The sequence below is a fragment of the Macaca thibetana genome, chromosome 1 (genome assembly GCF_024542745.1).
Source record: "Macaca thibetana thibetana isolate TM-01 chromosome 1, ASM2454274v1, whole genome shotgun sequence".
Lineage (NCBI taxonomy): Eukaryota > Metazoa > Chordata > Mammalia > Primates > Cercopithecidae > Macaca > Macaca thibetana.
The window spans coordinates 160,592,654-160,611,937 of NC_065578.1; the positions used below are offsets into that span (position 1 = coordinate 160,592,654).

The 19,284-nt window shown below is 48.2% G+C and overlaps 2 protein-coding genes across 3 annotated transcripts in view; one reads left to right on the plus strand and one right to left on the minus strand.

Annotated features, from left to right (window-relative positions):
- Positions 1-15,353, plus strand: part of SYT2 (synaptotagmin 2) — a 115,288-nt gene extending 99,935 nt beyond the window's left edge. For both annotated transcript variants that reach the window (XM_050763964.1, XM_050763966.1), the window contains exons 2-9: positions 5,459-5,653; positions 6,640-6,806; positions 8,131-8,250; positions 8,707-8,874; positions 9,207-9,374; positions 10,763-10,880; positions 11,872-12,005; positions 14,264-15,353. In XM_050763964.1, coding sequence (XP_050619921.1) covers positions 5,476-5,653; positions 6,640-6,806; positions 8,131-8,250; positions 8,707-8,874; positions 9,207-9,374; positions 10,763-10,880; positions 11,872-12,005; positions 14,264-14,470 — 1,260 coding nt within the window. In that variant the 5' untranslated portion in view covers positions 5,459-5,475 and the 3' untranslated portion in view covers positions 14,471-15,353. The remainder of the gene's footprint in view (positions 1-5,458; positions 5,654-6,639; positions 6,807-8,130; positions 8,251-8,706; positions 8,875-9,206; positions 9,375-10,762; positions 10,881-11,871; positions 12,006-14,263) is intronic.
- The window catches only part of TMEM183A (transmembrane protein 183A), a 604,310-nt gene that overhangs the window by 478,924 nt on the left and 106,102 nt on the right, over positions 1-19,284 (minus strand). The gene's annotated exons all lie outside the window — the stretch shown is intronic.

Here is a 19,284-nt window from a genome sequence, read left to right on the forward strand (position 1 = left end):
GAAAATCTATTATATTTCTATACACTAGCAGTGAACAATCTGAAAGTGAAATTAAGAAAACAATTCCATTGATAATGACATCAAAAAGAATAAGATACCGAGGAACAAAAGAAGTGCAAGATTTGTATGTTGAAAACTGCAAAACAATCTTGAAAGAAATTAAAGGTCTAAATAAGTGGAAAAATAATGTAAAACTCAATATTGTTGATATCCCTGAGCTGATCTACAGATTCAACACAATACCTATCAAAATTCCAGCTATTTTGTAGAAATTAACAAGCTGGTCCTAAAATTCATATGGAAATGCAAGGAACCCAGAATAGCCAAAACAATCCTGATTAAGGAAGAACAAGGCCTGGTGCAGTAGTTCATGCCTGTAGTACCAGCATTTTGGGAGGCCAAGTAGATTGCATGAGCCCAGAAGTTGGAGACCAGCCTGGGCAGCATGGTGAAACCCCGTCTCTACAAAAATACAAAAATTAGCCAGTTGTGGCAGCATGGGGCTGTAGTCCCAGCTACTCAGAAGGCTGAGGTGGGAGGATCAACTGAGCCCGGGAGGTCAAGGCTGCAGTGAGCCATGTTCACGCCACTGTACTCTGGCCTGGGTGACAAAGTGAGACCTTGGCTAAAAAAAAAAAAAAAAAAAAAAAGTTGGAAGACCCATTCTACCTGATTTCAAAACTTACTACAAAGCTACAGTAATCAAGACAGTATGGTCAAGAGTAGGCAAGTGCTATTAAAAAAAGTAATAAAAAATAAAACCAGTGTGGTATTGCCATGAGGTTAGACATACAGATAGAATTGAGAGTCCAGAAATAAACCCTCATATTTATGGTCAGTTGATATTTTACAAGGGAACTAAGACAATTGGATGGAGGAAAGAATAGTCTTTTCAACAAATGTTACTATACCAAATGGATATCCACATACAAATGAATAAATGTGAACCCCTTCCTTATGCCATATTCAAAGTGGATTGTAGAAACATAGTGGAACCTAATTTCTAGAAGAAAATTAAAAATTAGCCAGGTGTAATGGCACATGGCTATAGTCCTAGCTACTCAGGAGGCTGAGGCTGGAGGATCACTTGAGCTCAGGAGGCCATGGCTGCAGTGAGCCATGATCATGCCACTGCACTTCAGCCTGGGTGACAGAGTGAGACCCTGTATCAAAAAATAAGTAGATTGTAGACTTGAATGTGAGAGCTAAAACTATACAACTCCCATAAGAAAACATAGGAGTAAATCTTAGTGCCCTTAGATTTAGTGATGGTTTCTTATATATAGCACCAAAAATATGGCAACAAAAGAAATAGCTAAATTGGACATCATCAAAATTGAAAACCTTTTTGCTTCAAAGGACATCATTAAAAACTGAAAATATGACAGGGCACAGTGGCTCATGCCTGTCATCCCAGCACTTTGGGAGGCCAAGGAGGCCGGATCAACTGAGGTCAGGAGTTTGAGACCAGCCTGGCCAACATGGTGAAACCCTGTCTCTACTAAAAATACACAAATTAGCCAGGCATGGTGGTAAGCACCTATAATAATCCCAGCTACTTGGGAGGCTGAGGCAGGAGAATCGCTTGAACCTGGGAGGCGGAGGTCGCAGTGAACTGAGATTGTGCCATTGCACTCTAGCCTGGGCAACAAGAGTGAAACTCCATCTCAAAAACAACAACAAAAAACCACCACACACACAAAATGAAAATATAACCCCAGAATGGGAGAAAATGTTTGCAAAGTATATGTTCAACAAGGAACTGGTATGCAGAATATATAAAAATTCTTACAACTCAATAATAAAAAGACAAAATATTTTAAGATGACCAAAGGATTTGAATAGGTATTTCTCCATGGAAGACATACAAAGGGCCCATAACCACATGAAAAGATATGCAACATCATTAGTCATCAGGGAAATGCAAATCAAAACTACAATGAAATGCCACTTCACCTCCACTAGGATTACTATAAACAAAAAGACATAATAACAAGTGTTGTCTGGGATGTGGAGAGCTTGGAACCCTCATACATTGCTGGTGGGAACACAAATTGGTGCCAGCACCTTAAAATGTCAAACATAGTTATGAACCAGCAATTCCATACCTACGTATATACCCAAGAGAAATGAAAACATATGTCCACGCAAAAACTTATACATGGATGTTCTTAGCAGCATTATTCATAATATCTTGCAAGTGGGATATTATTAGCTATATTTAGTTATAAAATAGCCCAAAGTGGAAATAACCCAAATGTTTATAAATTGATAAATGGATAAATATAAAATATGTTCTAGGCAAGGTGCAGTGGCTCATGCCTGTAATGCCAATGTTTCAGGAGGCTGAAGTGGGAGGACTGCTTGAGTCCAGGAGCTCGAGACCAGCCTGGGCAATATAGGGAGACTCCATATCTACAAAAAATTCAAAAATTAGCCTGGTGTGATGGCATGCACCTGTAGTTCCAGCTACTCAGGAAGCTGAGGTGGGAGGATCACTTGAGCCCTGCAGGTGAAGGCTATAGTAAGCCATGGTTGTACCACTGCACTCCAGCCTGGGTGACAGAGTGAGACCCTGTCAAAAAAAAAAAAAAAAAAAAAAAAAAAAAAAAAAAAAAAAAAAAAAAACTGTTCTACCTACACAATGGAATATTATGTGGCAATAAAAAGGGAATGAGATACTGATACTACAACATGGATGAACCTTGAAAACATCATACTAAATGAAAGAAGCCAGTCACAAAGACCACATATTTTATAATTCCATCAATAGGAAATGTTTAGGATAGACAAATCTATAGAGTCAGAAAGTAGATTAGTGGTTGCTGGAGCTGGGAAGAGGATGGGAATGGAGAGTGACTGCTAATGGGACTGGGTGTCTTTTTGAGGTGGCGAAAATGTTTTAACTTAGATTGTGCTAATTGTTCCACCATTCTGTGAATACAATAAAATGCACTGAACTGTATACTTTAATGGGTGACTTATAAGATATATGAATTACATCTCAATAAAGCTGTTTTTTTTAAAAAAAAGGCCACAGAGGCCTTCACAGTGTGGTAGAAGTGAGGGGAGATGGACACGGCGGAAGGCTCTGGACACAGATCTTGATCCCCTGGATCAAGTTCCTGCCAGACCAGACCCATCTCTTTGCCCCCAGAGGTGAAGTGTCCAGTGGACCTTGGTTTTTCACTTCAAGATCAGTTTTGGGGTCAAGGCTATTTCAGCATGGCATGTAGTAAGAGTTTAATAAATGCTTGGTGAATGAACCTACATTGCATCAATGTGCAGGTCACTAGAAGTACTTAGGGCTGGAGCAGTCTCTAGGGCTGGGGAGGGGATCTCAGCAGGTTTTTAAAGGAAGGGACAGAACTTAAGAGCTCCTAAAACGTTCCTTCAGAAGAACCCTGAGTCCAGAGGAGAGTTAACTCATCCCTTACATGCAATGAGAAAAGTCTCACATTTTTTCTTTAAATTCTTGTGCTGTATGCATCCTACTCTGTATTTCCAGCTTGTTTTAATTTTAAAATACTGTAAATTGCCATTCAGTAAAACGGATGCTTCAGGGAGTTGTGCTGTTTATTCTTGCATCCTGGAATACCTGTGGGTGTATGCTGCTATGTTCTTTCAGAGGAGCTCAGTCAACAAATATCCCCCGAGTGCCCACTGTGTGCTTGGCACGAGGGGTGCTGTTGCCAACACAGGATCTGCCCTCATGGGACTTTCAGTTGAGAAATGAGTGCGTAGCCCCGAGCTTGGAGGAGAGGACAGAATTGTGGGGGGTAGAGTTTGGAAGCTCGTTAAGAACATTGCCTTAAATGAAGACCAACATTTATGCTCAGTGTTTTACTAGCAAAAGGTTGAAAACTGCCTAATCTAATAGTGGAATGGCTAAGCAAATTATGGTGTTACCATGTAGTAGGATATTATGTAACTATTTAATAATAAAAAACAATACAGGAAAAGGCTTATGAAATTTTATGTAAAAAATCTTCCAAAAAAACTATATATAGTATGGTCTCAACATGTAAAACATATTCAGAAAAAATGCCAGCATAGAATGCCCCAAATGCTAGTTGATTTGGAAGGTAGAATTATGGGGGGGATTTCTCTCTCTCCCCAAATTGTCTACAGTAGGTCGGGGTTCTGTTATTAATAAACATTACATCTTTGATGCAGGAAAGCTAATGTGCATCTGCATGTGGGGCAGGGCTAGAGATGAACCTGGAGTAGTGGCTACACAGTAGACCAGGGAGGAAGGGCTAGAGATGAACCTGGAGTAGGGGCTACAGAGTAGACCGGGGAGGAAGGGCTAGAGATGGAGATGTGGGTCTTCCTACAGGAGAGGTCAAAACAAACCCTGAGTGAGCACTGAGGGAGCCGGTGAAGAAACCACAGAGGGCTGAGGAGTCTTGGAGGGCAGGAGGAGGAATTGGAGTCAGGGATGAGGAGAGTTCAAGCGTCATGGAGCTGGGCAGAGAATCTAGGCAGAGCAGTATCTGGAAATCCTTGGAAGTCAAGGAGAGAGGTTGAAAGAGGAGCCCTTAGTGTAAAACCTTATCTCCTTCCTAGAGGGTTAGATTTAAATGAGACATAGGAGAGTGATTTAGCTATACAGGCTCTGGAGTTGGGCAGACCAGTTCAAATCTCAGTTTCAGAACTGACAGCTAAGTGACCTTGGAAAAACCGTCTAACCTCTCTGAACCTGTTTCCCCATCTGTTAAATGGAAACAATAAAAACCATTAGGGTATTTTTTGGATTAGATGAATAATGCACAGAAACTGCTTTGCATAGTGCCTGACACATATATGTACTATTTTTTTTTTTAAGAGACAGAACCTTACTTAGTCACCCATAGCTCATGCAACCTCAAACTCCTGGACTCAAGTGATCCTCTGTCACTTCAGCCTCCACCATGCCTAATTTAAGAAAAAAAAAATTTCTGGCCGGGCACGGTGGCTCAAGCCTGTAATCCCAGCACTTTGGGAGGCCGAGATGGGCGGATCACGAGGTCAGGAGATCAGGACCATCCTGGCTAACACAGTGAAACCCCGTCTCTACTAAAAAATACAAAAAAAACTAGCCGGGCGAGGTGGTGGGCGCCTGTAGTCCCAGCTACTCAGGAGGCTGAGGCAGGAGAATGGCGTGAACCCAGGAGGCGGAGCTTGTAGTGAGCTGAGATCCGGCCACTGCACTCCAGCCTGGGCGACCGAGCGAGACTCCATCTCAAAAAAAAAAAAAAAAAAAAAAAATTTCTAAAGACAGGGTCTTGCTATGGTGCCCAGACTGACCATGTACTAATTGGATGATGTCTATTATTATTGGTTTACTAGAGTTGTTAATATTGTACAAAATATCTTTGATCTATAAAGAGCTTCTCCTGGTCCTTTGGGCAGGGCTTTCTGAGGGGAAGACGACCTCCGGGATGCTCACCCTGCCCTCTTCCCCTCTCGTCCCCAGCTGTTCCCTCTGCCACCATGAGGAACATTTTCAAGAGGAACCAGGAGCCTATTGTGGCTCCTGCCACCACCACCACCACGATGCCCATTGGACCCGTGGATAACTCCACCGAGAGTGGGGGTCCTGCGGAGAGCCAGGAGGACATGTTTGCCAAATTGAAGGAAAAGTTCTTCAATGAGATCAACAAGATTCCCTGTGAGTGTTCCTGGTGGCTGAGAGGGTGGGGCAAGGCTAGAGTCTGGGAGAGGTGAAGAAGCGTTGGGGATACCACTGAGATGTGATTGACTGGGCTCTTTCCTAATGCTTAGATTTCAGGCTGGGTTTTTGGAGAGCCCTTGCAGGAATCAGGGAGGGGGAAGTAGGGTCTGCCATTAATGTGGCAAACAAGGGGGTTTATGCACTTCAACTTCTCAGGGGAAGAAAAGTTCTTATAAAACTGTCCAAAGATGAAACCAAAAGGCAATGAAAAATTATGAAACAGAAGTCACTATTCAAGTTTGCCAATAATACTTTGAAATTTATGTTGGAAGATAGAAAATAAAAGCCCTCGCTGCTTTTGAATTTCTGGCAGAAGCTGTATAGGAGACACCAGAGATGCAGATTAAGGGGCAGCAGTCACACTGGTGGGAGATGGTACTTCAGAACCACGGAGAGCAGCTCAGGACCTATCCCCAAACAGCTGGGTTTTGCAAAGCCCAGCAGTGGTCTAGGTCCAGACTCAATCTTACGGAGCTTGGCCTGCCTATCCAGCTATGCATCACGCCTCTCAAGACTTGGCAAAAGGGGTGGAGGCCAAGGGACTGATAAGCATCATCCCATCCTCTCCAGTGTGAGACAGTACTCCACAGATCACACTAGTAAAACTCAATAGAGCTAAACTGATATTCTTCCATGCATGCACCTACTTGCTACCTCTCAGCTAACGGGCTATGCCAACAAGGGCAGTAGGCAAAATCAATCAATCAATAAATAATAAATAAAAAAGCAAGGTATTAATGAAAAGGCATGCAAAGTATATGCAACTCACATACAAATCACTGATGGGTGTGTGGCTTTTAAAATGTGGGGTGTGGGCATTGTGGGAGGGCAGTCACATTCCTCACCCATTTTTGCCAATGCTACGGGGTCAGGGGCTGCAAGACATGGCACTGCTGACCCCGGGATCTTCTCTGTGTGGGCAGTACCACCCTGGGCACTGATCGCCATTGCTGTGGTTGCTGGGCTCCTGCTTCTCACCTGCTGCTTCTGCATCTGCAAGAAGTGCTGCTGCAAGAAGAAGAAGAACAAAAAGGAAAAGGGCAAAGGCATGAAGAATGCCATGAACATGAAGGACATGAAAGGGGGTCAGGTAGGGCACATTGGTTGTGAGGGGGACTGGAAGGGGCTCAGCCCAGGCTTTCCTGATGCTGAAAGGGTAAGCAAAAGCTCCTGGGCTTCCACAACCAAACCTCCTCCCCTCCTTAAAACTTGGCTCTCTCAGTTACATCTCTAGTATAACACCATCTACCTAGAGGTCCCTGGGAGGGGGTGCCTTATTCCTGTGTTAGCATGAACTCATCCCTGGAAAGACAGTGAAGAACAATATATTGACCCCCCCAGTGAGGCTACTAGGACAAAATGTTGGAAAGAGACACCCCCCCACCAGCAAGACACCATTGGGTAACCCTGTGTTTTCCTGCCAGAGAGACTGAAGGACAATATCTCATGGGAGGCATCTAACTGGGCATGGGGCAGGAATCAAATGAGGCAGAAGAGTGGCCCTGAGGCACTAAGACAGAGCCAAGTAGAATCCATCATTAATCATATCATAATTTATTTTCCCCTGTCTTTTGGTGTTGGTCAGCCTAGAAAGCTCCTTTTCTTGTTTTAAGTTTGCAGAGGCCCCTGCGTGCTTCCCTTTCCCCCATGTTTGTTTGGGGGTGACTAGGAGGAATCTTTTGCTCAAGGAATCCATATGGAGGATGGAGGGAAGGGCTTGATCTCAGAAGCCAGGGATCTAAATGGCCTTTGAGTGCACGTGTGTGTGTATATGTCTGTGCACATGCAGGTATGTGTGTGTATGTGGGCCCAAAAGGAACCTGCAGTGTGTGTGAGTGTGTGTTGGGAGGGGTTCCAGGATGACTTGGGTGTAGCCCTTCCTGGTCTTGATGAGTGGCTGTGGTGACTTTAGGGGCTGGTTTGAGCTGCAGGATTTTCTCTTATATCACTTTCTTCTTTCTCTCTCCACGTCTGTGGGCTCACTCTGCTCCTGTCTGCCTGGACCGTACTTCTGGTATGTCTTGCCCAGGATACGTGGGGCCTGAGCTGGGGAAAGTGTTTGGGAGAGGGCTTACAAGGGAAGCAAATCCCACCCCCACCCCAGCCTCCAGAAGCTATGAAGCACTTGGCACGGGCCTGGTCCCTTGGCGCACTGTGCCTCAGAGGCAGGAGAGCGGTGCCCAAACCAGTCATGTCTCAAACACAGGGCTGGGGGTAGAGGAGCTGCCTAGGGGTTCTGATGGGCCATGAAGGAGGGTCCCATGGCAGGGCCACATTCCCTCTTTTACCCCCACCACACACAGCTCTGAGTCAGGGTCTACCACAGAGGGGCTGGTTTCCCATCACCCTGCGCCAAGCCAGGCTCCTCTGTCCTCCCCTTTTAACTTGTTCCCTCTCTCCCCCAGCTCCCACAGGATGACGACGATGCAGAGACAGGCCTGACTGAGGGGGAAGGTGAAGGGGAGGAGGAGAAAGAGCCAGAGAACCTGGGCAAACTGCAGTTTTCCCTGGACTATGATTTTCAGGCTAATCAGGTATGCAGGGCTGTGGGGGCAGAGTGGGGAATGGGGAGAGACCTGAGAGTTGGGTGGAAGGGGGATAGAAACAGCTCCCTTGGAGATGTGTGGGCGCTGCTCTTCCCTTAGAATGAGGCAGGCTGGAAACGGCAGGGCCTATAGCTCTGGACATTGATGCTGGCTTGGCCACCAGCCTGCTTTGCGAAAGGTTCCAAGTTGATTATGCTATTAACCTGCCCACCAACCTTGGGCAAAGCAATTTCTCTTTCAACTTCAGGTTCCCTAAATGCCATTCCAAATTCCTTGGGGTGGAAATGGAGACCAATTTTCCTCTCTAGCACCAGCCTGCCTCCCCTCATTCCCCTGCCCCAACTGCCTCCTCTGGGAAGGAATTGGTAGGAACTGGGTCTGGGGCCAGTTGTGGTATTGGAACTGTCCTGAGACTCAGGCCCCTTCTCCCCTCTCTCTCCACAGCTTACTGTGGGCGTTCTGCAGGCTGCTGAACTGCCTGCCCTGGACATGGGAGGCACCTCAGACCCTTATGTCAAAGTCTTCCTCCTTCCTGACAAGAAGAAGAAATATGAGACCAAAGTCCATCGGAAGACACTGAACCCTGCCTTCAATGAAACCTTCACCTTCAAGGTGCTGAGGGCTGGAAGGGTGACTCCAGCTCCCTCCCTGATCCCTCCCTGATCCCAATTCTCCGCTGAGTTCTACAGACCTTTCCTTGGTCTTTAGCCATTGCTCAGCCTGGAACAATGGCAGCCTGGACTGCAGGGCCCCCCTGGCCTCTTTGGAGGATGGGGATCCCTCCCACCCCACCCTCACACTCTGCTCCCCAAAAGCCCTGGGTCTTTCTCTGTCTCCGCACACTAACTGGGACCCTGTGGGCTGGAATAGAGGCCTCTGCCCATAGCACCCCTGGAGGTGCGTGAATCGCTCCGGCCCCCTCTGATTCTGCTTGTGCCCTGCAGGTGCCATACCAGGAGCTCGGGGGCAAAACTCTGGTGATGGCCATCTATGACTTTGACCGCTTCTCCAAACATGACATCATTGGAGAGGTAAAGGTGCCTATGAACACAGTGGACCTCGGCCAGCCCATTGAGGAGTGGAGAGACCTGCAAGGCGGGGAAAAGGAGGAGGTAAGAGCAGAGATGAGGCCAGGTCGGGCAAAAACACGAATGTACAAGTGGGCTTCCACCTCTTGGCATGATGGAAATAGGATGGGCTTTGGAGGCAGGCGACCTGGGTTAGAATCCCAGCTCCACACTGCCTGGCTGTGTGAACCTGGGCAAGTTGCTTACACTGTTTGGACTCGGGTTCCCTCCTTTAGTCTTTTTTTACAGATGAGGATTCACTACCTGCATAAAGTGCCTAGCGCAGTGACTGGTATTTGGTAGGTACTCAAATAAATACAAACGCCATTATTACTGTTACTCCTAAGCTTCTGCTATTACCTAAGGCCTGTGATTCATGCCTCTGTGCCTCAGTTTACCCATAAGGAAACTCATGTTTGTTCTAAAGGATACTCAGCAGAGGGACTTGTCCTCCCAGAACTGCTACAGCATCCATTCACTCAGTAAATATTTGCTGAGCAATTGCTATGTACCTAAAACTCCATTTTAACCATTCCTCCTTCTGGGCATCAATCATTTGTTTTGGCCAGGGCCCTGCTACCCAGCACACTCTAGGCAGTGATGGAGGGCTGAGTAGAGAAGCTTAAGACATCCTTTTGTCCTTTTTGTCCCCTGTGCCTGGGAGGAAGTCCAGCACACCTGAACCAGGACCTGTGTGATGTGGTCAGTCTTGCCCTGGGTGGCTTTGACTTTGAGCAGCTTTGACTCTGCAGTGTGGTGTTGGCCTTAGGAATTAGGAGCCCTGGGTCCTTGGCCTGCCTGCAGTGCTAAATTGTTGTGTGACTTTGAGCAAACCATGGCCTCTGGGAACCTCAGTTTCTCATTGGTTACGAAGAATTCTTGTCTTGTTTACATGAAAGAGTTGCAGTGATAGTAACAAAGGAAGGGATGCAAATTGCTCCGAAAACCACAAATCATACTACAAGTAGAATGGTCCACAAGGAGAGACCTTGGTGGGTGGGAGTGTTCAGGGAAAGAAGGCTTCTGAGACATTCAGTCCCTCAGGGCCCTTGGAGGTGGACATGTGGCTAACCCCTGGGCTTCTTGCACCCCTTTCCACCTTACCAGAGCCTGGGGTAGGAGCCCAAATATACTGCCAACCTCCCAGATCTCAGATCCACCCAGGGATCCACAGCTGTCCTCTACCCCCCTCATCCTCAGCCCATGGCTCCTGAGGTCCCAACCTGTCACTTTCAGGGACTTTGTTGCACTGCATCAGGGGGCCCCAAGATCAGATGCTGGAAGACCTTCTCAGCCATCACATATATGGGGACTGGTGATGAGGGAGGCAGGGACACGTCACTGCCTTGCTAATTTTGGCAAGAAAGAGGCCAGCCATGAGAGAGGCACTAGGATGGCTGAGATGACCCAAGTCCTGCTTTTCCCCCGGATAGCCAGAGAAGCTGGGCGACATCTGTACCTCCCTGCGCTATGTGCCCACGGCTGGGAAGCTCACTGTCTGCATCCTGGAGGCCAAGAACCTCAAGAAGATGGATGTGGGCGGCCTTTCAGGTATGTGGAGAGCTTCTGGCTGCCATTGGGTGGCACCAGCGAGCCAGTTAGCAGAGTTTGCACACTCCAGTGAACAGGAACAGTTTGCTGCCCTAGGACTGAGATGTCTCCTTGAGGAGCGGTGGAGCCTTGGCTTCCCAGCCCCTCCTTTTCTCCAAGGGCCCCTTGTCCCCGTCAGAACTGCCTTCCCAGTGCTCTCTGGCCTTGCACTGTGGGCTACAGAGAAAAGGATCAGAGAAATTTCATCCCCAGATAAGTTCATGACTTACGATTTTACTTCTCCCAGGGAAATGGGCAGGGCTTCGCCTAAAACGTGATACCACAATCGGGACATGTTTCCAGAAGAAGCTGTAGGCTCTGCTGGCTCTGCCTTGGAAAGGGGAGGGTGAGGGAAAGGGGTGGAAGATGCTCTGAATATCACATTTACCTGGCAGTGAATGGGGCTGGCCATGGCACAGGGCTCTGGAGAATGAAGCCTGCTGCTTCAGCCGCCTTCCCAGAGAATCAGCCCTGGGCATGGGCTCCAACCAGCATGTTTCAATGCCAGCTCTGGCTCTGTCACTGGCCTGCTGTGTGACCTAGGGCAGGTCATTTCTGTTCTTTGGCCTCAGTTTCTCGTCTGCAAGATTAGGAGGATTGGACTGGGATCATGACCCAGCAGATGTGTGTCCTGACTTTAGCACTCCCCACCCCCTCCCCAGCACAGGATCACAGATGAATCCCCATACCCTTTCTCACAAGGCCTTAGATTCAGAAATGCCCCCCACCCAATGCTTCAGGAAGCCACAACCAACTGGTCAGAGTTGGTCCTTGAGGTGAAGTCTTTTGCCACCTTTGAACTGGATGGCGTGACCTGGGGCTTTCTGAGGGCCTGGTCTCAGCGGAATGAAGACCCCATCTTGACCGATGCTCTGGGCAGGCCTTGGTACATTCGGCAGGAGGGCTGGGGGCTAAGGGGAACCTCTCTGGGGTTGGGATTCTCCCTCCGCAGACCCCTATGTGAAGATCCACCTGATGCAGAATGGCAAGCGGCTCAAGAAGAAGAAGACAACCGTGAAGAAGAAGACCCTGAACCCATACTTCAACGAGTCCTTCAGCTTTGAGATCCCCTTCGAGCAGATTCAGGTGCTGGAGCCCTGGGGTCCTAGGCATGGAGCAGGGTTTGGGGAGGCAAATATGTATGGGGAGGTTGAAGAGCGGGAACTCATCCAGAGACCACGGAATAGCCTTTCTTGGTGGGGGAAGGCTCGAGGTCTAATGGTGTCTAGGTGGGATCTCCTTCCCAAGTGCTTCAGGGATCCCCCTTTTCTGATGAGATAAACATGAACTAATTCAAAAAATTCTGCAAATCATTCCTTTAGGACTTGCAGGACCATGGTCATGCGCACAGGTGTATGGGGGTGTAGCAAAGGTGCCAGAGGTGTTGGGAGCTGGCTGAGAGGGTGGGACTGGCCGCTGCCACCTCCATCCTCTCCAGCCGCATCCTGTCTTGGTCATCCCTGCCCCACTTCTACTGCTCTCTAGGTCCTTTCCATCTACTCCTCTGATTTGCTTCCTCTCCTCTTTCCCGCCACCCTTCCAGCCTTCTCCACTCTTCCTTCCTTCTCACCAGCAAGCTCTGTAAATATTGGAGATGAGGTCTGGTTTTTACCATTTCCGGGTATGAGTGGGATCTGGATATGGTAGGACAAGGCTGACCCACCCATTTGGGCGGGGAGTCAAGCTCAGCTGGGGGCTTGCAGAGTGGTCGATTATCATGGAGTCTTGGTCTCTCCTTCTTTGTAGTAAACTGATCCCACCCCCTCTCCTCCCCATAGGAGGGCTGGGGGCAAGGGTGCAAGAGAATCTTCAGAGTTGGTACTGTCATCTATGGAGATGTGTATGATGTTATTGATGGAATACTTCAAGGGAACATTGGGCAGCTCAGTGATAACGTTAATCCAAGAGAAGTCCTCATTACAGAGAATTTTACATCTAGAGCATCCTGACCCAGGCATCTCAAATTCAACATTTCTAAAACCAATGTAATGTTCTTTTCCCTACCTCTTCCCAGCCAAGCCTGTTTCATCTGAATTCTGTTTTCAATGAATGACCCCAGAGTCCCTCATCTACCCAGTGGCCCAAGTCAGAAACCTGGACATCACCTTAGACTGACTGTTTCCTTTTTCCTTTCTCATTTATCCAACATACTTTACTGAGCATTTCCTAAGTGCTAGGCACTTGCTAGGGGATGAGGAAATAAGTGTGTAATCGACACGGTCCTTGCTGTCAAGGACCTCACAGCAGGAGGGCACCAGTAAACAGTCTAGTAAAGCACAATGAGACGACAGCTTCAATGTCCATGAAGTGGAGGACTGTAGTGAGGCTTCCCAGAGAAAGCTTGGTCCTGAAGGATGAATCTGAATTGGCTGGAGTCACAGGAGAAAAAGGCATCAACCATTCAGCAAATCCAGCTGATCATCAAGTCCTCTTGATTGTCTCTCTAAATACCCCTCCAACCTGGTTTTGACTTCCCATCCCCATTGTGCCTGCCTTGGTTCAGGTATTTGGGATCCATCCTCCCAGACCCTCCAGCATCCTCTGACGGGTCTCTTCCCTGCCATCAGGCCCACTCCTCCTTGAGTGAATCTTCCACCTCAATGCCAGGGCTCTCTCTCTCAAATGTCCACAACACTCCTTTACTTAAAGTCGTCAGGAGTCCCCTACTGCTTGCCTGAAAGACAAAATGCAAACTCCTCAGCTGACCCCAACCTACTCTACCAGTCTCATTTCCTGCCCCACTGCTTCTCACCCTGTACCTCAATGACTGATTATCTAATGTTTCTCAGATGCCAAATGTACTCTCAGGTCTCTATGCCTCTACGCAAGATAATCTGTTTTCCTGGAATCCTCTTCCTTCTTTTGTCCTCCTAGAGAAATTCTCAGACTTCATGTCCCAGTCACCTCTTCTGTGAAGCCTTTTCTGATTGGCCCTAGCAGGACTGTCACCTCCTCTGAGTTTCCACAGTACCTTGTGCCTATCTCTCTAGGATAACCTTTATCACTTCATGTTGTAAGTTTTCAGTTACATGTCTGCTGATCTCATTGAGGTGAAATTCATCTTTTCATTTTTCCTTCCCTCTTCTCCCCCTACAAGTGCTTAACAGTGTCTAGAGCACAGTACACCCTCAATAAATGCCCAGTGGTAGAAACAAAGGCTGCCAAAGGCGTGGCCTCTGCTTCCATGTCAATTCAGTCTTCACTGGAGCACAGATGAAACCAAGGAGCCTCAGGAGGCCTTTCCTTCCCAATCATTTGGAGTAGAGGTTGATGGAGGATAAATTTGGTCATGGGATCCCACGTCTCTGTCTGCCAACTCCCTCCCTCCTTTGTTTTCCTTGCAGAAAGTCCAGGTAGTGGTCACTGTGCTGGACTACGACAAGCTGGGCAAGAACGAAGCCATAGGCAAGATCTTCGTGGGCAGCAACGCCACAGGCACAGAGCTGCGGCACTGGTCTGACATGTTGGCCAACCCCCGGAGGCCCATCGCCCAGTGGCACTCGCTCAAGCCTGAGGAGGAGGTGGATGCACTCCTGGGCAAGAACAAGTAGACAGCAGCGGCTGGGACCCCACACCTTTCACGGACACTGACAAGATCCAGAGCTATCAATACCTCAGTTATGCAACCTTAGAGGTTTTCTTTTTTCTTTCATTTGTTGGTGGTTGTGTCCTTGTTTTTCCTTGTTTTTCTCTTTTTAAAGACCAACTTCCCTTTGATGGCTGTGTGAGGAGAGTCCCCTAAGAGGTGAAAGAGAAGCCTGGCTCTGTTCATGGTCCCAGGAGCTGCCCTTGCTGCATGCCATCACAGTTCCCCCGACTCTTTCAAAGCTTCACATCTGCCTCACCCCAAGCGAGGTCCTCTACTGGCGCAAGCTTGCAGCACTTCCTGTTTTTTGAGCCTTTTGGACCAACAAAATGGCAGCACATCCTGCTTCCTGACAGGGAAGGCATCACAGTGGCTAATGATCCGTGTGTGTGTGTGTGTGTATGTGTGTGTGTCGTGTGTGGTGTGTGGTGTGTGGTGTGTGTGTCTTTGAGCATCTCTCTTCATTCCTGGAATGAGCCATGGACAGTAAAGTTGTGTGGGAAAAGAAGGCTCTTTGGGGACCCTGACATGAAGAAGTCCACTAAGTGGGAGATCTTCTCTCATCTATGGCAAAGTCTCAGGATCCTGTTCAGATGCTGGGGCTTTCATACTCTTCTTGGTGGCTATTTGGGAGGCAGCAAGATGTGAAGACTGGATGTGTTCAGAACTAGGACCAAACGATGCCATCAAAGACTTCCTCCTGCCAGTCATGGTTTCCCCAGAAGTGTGGTTCCGGGGACATTCATGGATATGAGCTATTCACTAGTTGGGTCAGACTCTAACAGGGACTCTCAGTCCCAAAATCTCACTCTTATTGACAATAAATATCAAACTATGAAGAAACAGAAGTCCTATTACCAGAAAGACCAAAATTAAACTCCTGGATCGTCACCCCATCCAGTGGGAAACACAGATGCTTTCTCCCTTTCCAGAATATAAGCAGCCCAGTTCATTTGCATTTATTCCCCACTGTGCTTTTGCTTCTGTTTCTCTTTTAAGTGGAGCAACACTGTCTGAAGACACGTTATCTGTGCAGAGCCAGAGAACTTTAAAAGGAAAGTTTAAATATTCTTAGTTCCCCTGAGGTCCAGGTAAGAAGGGGGTGGTAAGAAGAGGATGGGGGACAGATGGCTGAGATTTCCTGGGTGGAGATATAGGGGAGCACTGGAATTCCCCCCAGACTCCCACTCCTTGCTTCCTTGGCCTTCTGCCCTCCATGCTGGAGGGCTGATAGGTAGCTGGAGTGGCCCAGGGAGACCTATAGGGAGGACTCGTCCTACCATTAGGGGGCTTCTCTTTATGAATACTAAGAAACAAAGGGCATCCATTCCAAATAAGTAGCAGAGGAGACCTTCTGGGGTTTCTACCCATGCTCAGTTGTGTCCCACTCCCTGTTCACCTTCTGTCCCCAGCACTGATATAAAAGCCATATATATGTTAGTCAGGTTTGCACTGAGTCTTCTTCCAAACCTTCAGCCTGGACAACAGAGTGAGGTCCCCTTGTGGCCAGAGGCCATCCTTCCTTGCCTCCCTTCCTTTGGCCTCTCTCTTCCATCCATGAAGCCCTCAGGCCCTTGCCATTTTTTCACCACAGAAAACTCATGGCTTCTCCAGAAGCCTGAGTATCTCTCTTTCCCAGTACAAATGGCAGCATTTCTATCCTGCCCCATCTGGGCCACTTCAGCTTCCTGTAGACACCCGAGACAGATGGACAGTGTTGGAGGGAATCAGGCTTTGGGGATCCAGCGTGAAGAAGTTGCAGAGTGTCTTTTTATTTTATTTTAAAAAGGGGGAAGGAGCTTTTGGTTTTGCTTTGTGTTTTGGATGAAGGAGTGGGGGAAATGAGGGAATACCCCCACCAGAAACAGACTGGGAAGCCTCCCTGTCTCTCGGAGATCCTTCTTTGTCTTGTTAGTGGTACATGGGAAGTTATATTTTTACTGTGTGTGTGTGTGTGTGTGTGTGTGTGTGTGTGTGTGTGTGTATACTTAATGATGGGAAGGTAAGACTCTGATCAGGATTATGAACTGTGGTCCTTGGGACCAAAGGTGTGGTCATGGTAGAGAGTTGTAGGACAATAGGGTGCTTTCAGAATCTGGGTGGCCACAGAGGGATTTCCTGGTATGGACATCAGAAGTCACTGGACTCTTCTCCCATCCCCAGAGTTGTGGGATTTTGGTGCTTTCTCAGGGTCTCTCCCCAGACTCATTCTCCTCACCCATATCCCACAGACTCATTCATGGAGACCCCCTTGTCAATATCCCCTCTACCTTTACTCCTTTGCCCTTTCCCAATTCACCTTCTACCACCTGGGATTCTTTTCCATTCATGAACTTCATTCAGCCCTTCCAAAGCCCAAGATTTGCACTCCCTTGACAGGGAGGAAAGGCAATGGTAGGAACCTCTGGTGGTCTGGGTGTCCATGTGCCTGGTGACCAGGGCTGGATTTTATTACTCTGAGCCCACTGCTAGTGAGCAGCCTTGAGGGGTGGGGACAGGTTGCTGAGTGACTTTGAATCTTGGCACCAGTGTGGAGCCAGTGTGGGTGTGGGGAGCAGTGCCTTCCCCAGGTCCCAGCTGGTCCTGATGTGCCATCTAGCGGATGGCATCTGTCTTGGTCCATAGGCTTGGTGGGAACATGCTTCTGCTTGTGTGTTTTCCATACCTAAGGACTGACAGCTGAAACCACAGGGCATCATGCCAAACACTCACTGCTGGGCAGGTTTATTTCTGGGGATGTCAGGGTACTGGGGTGTAGGCACTAAGCAGGATAGAGTTAGGGTGTTTGGCTAGTAAGGTGTTCTGGATGCCTCTGGGGCTATAAGTTTTCATCTCAAAGTCTGTTCCAGAGAAAGGAAAGTAGTATAGAGGTGATTTTTAGAGAAGCTGAGACCATGAAAATCCAAGCCTAATCCCACCCAGAAACTGGGATAAGGTCTGAAAGCTTGTTTTCTTCTTCCTCCCTGAATAATTGTTCCAGAAGGGATGCTAATTCTGTCAGAGCTACAGACAGGTTTTTGGACTTTGGAAGTGGAAGCTGAGGCCTGGGGAAGGCTGGGTAAGGAATGCTGGGGCAATCCCAGACAGTAGGCAGGTGCTCAGCATGAATGAGAAGTGACTTTCCTGGAGTCCCTCAGCTGGAGGATGAGACAGCAGGGATTAGGCCACAGTCTCAGATCCTGATCTTTCTTCCTAGGAAAGCGTACATAACTTGTGTCTCTGCGGAATCAGTATGGGATGATTTTGCTGGCCCAAGGCTTCAGCGAGAGGGAGAAGAGGGGTCGCTACAGCCCTCCTGCGGGTAAAAGCAGCTCTCTTATAAACCTGCCTCCATGCAGTGGGGTGGGGGGGTAAGGGTGGGTGATAGCAAAGAGGTTGATGAACCTCCCTGGGTTTGGGGAGTGACAGTTTCCATGTTCCCTTAATGTCCTAGGTTAATTCATAAGGCATCTGAGTCCTGGGTCTCACCCAACCTCATAGAGAAAATGCCTGTTCCTGAGGGCATCCCCTCCCACTCAAAGGTACAAAGAGATTGAGCCAGGAACTGCCCTCATATCCTCTGCTCTGCCTCTTCCCTTCCCTTTCCTCTGCCCCTCCCACTTAAAGCTGTTTGGGGCCCTTTCTCGGAGCCCTGGGTGGTGGCAGGCAGGGAGGAGTCCCAAGATCCTGGTGGCCCAGAGCCCCATTCTGTGGTTGCCAAATAAAAATATGGATGCCCAGTTACATTTGAATTTCAGTTCAACAACAAACAATTTTTAAGTGTAAGTATGTCCTAGGCAATAGTTGGGACATATTATACTAAAAAATAATTCGTTGTTTATCTGAAATTCAAATGTAACTGGCCATCCTGCATTGTGTCTGGGAACCCTGCCCTATGACTTTTCCCCTCTCCCTTTGGTCCCAGGGGGCCAGGAACCCCAAGGATTTGACTTAACCAGTTTTTTGAACTGCAATATTGAGAAGGGGACACTGTGACTTGAAGACACATGAATTACTTTATTTTTTAAGCAACAACAAAATAAGAACCTTCTGAAGCCATTTGAGCCTCATCTGCCCCCATCCATGTATATTTAATTATATATAAAAGAAGATAATTACCTAGAAACATATGAACAGAATCTTGTTTAATCAAGATGCATGTCTATAACTTTCTGTAAATAGCCGCATGGCAATGCTGAGAGTCCCCTTGATCCCCAACCTCAGACCCATTTTACAGAACTGGTTGAGGCTGCTCCTTTGATTTTATGTTGTGTAAAGTCTTTGTCCCCCAGCCCCACCCCTGCCTCCTCCCATCGGGAAACCTCCCCATGGGAGTCATCAGTGGGCGGGAGTCGGTGCCTGCCCCAGTCCAGCCCTGCCTCGGGAGATGCTGGAGGTCGCCCTGAAGGCCTGTTTGCTGCACATCTGTCTGCAGAGCCAACCCTTGGGGCCCGGTGCAGTGTCCAGCCTGGTATCTGGCATCCCAGTAGCTTCCGTGTTCTGTGTATGTGTGTGGTGTGCCCCTTCCTCCCACTGTCTGAATTCACTGAAAAGCCATAAAGGGGACCTCCTGCTGGAGACTTGGCCTCCCTTGGCTCCTCCCAGGAGCCCCCGTGTCCCTCCAACTGGCTCCCCACAGAACACTTGTGAAGGGCTCACCTGTTGTCACCCCCTCCTGCTCCCTCAATCCTGTGTCATGAGAATGGATGGTGTCCAGGGCTTCCGGTGGGGCCTTAGGCGATGCCCATGATGGCCCTGCCTGAGCTGGCTTCCTCGGCCTGGGTTCACAGTTCAGCTCCA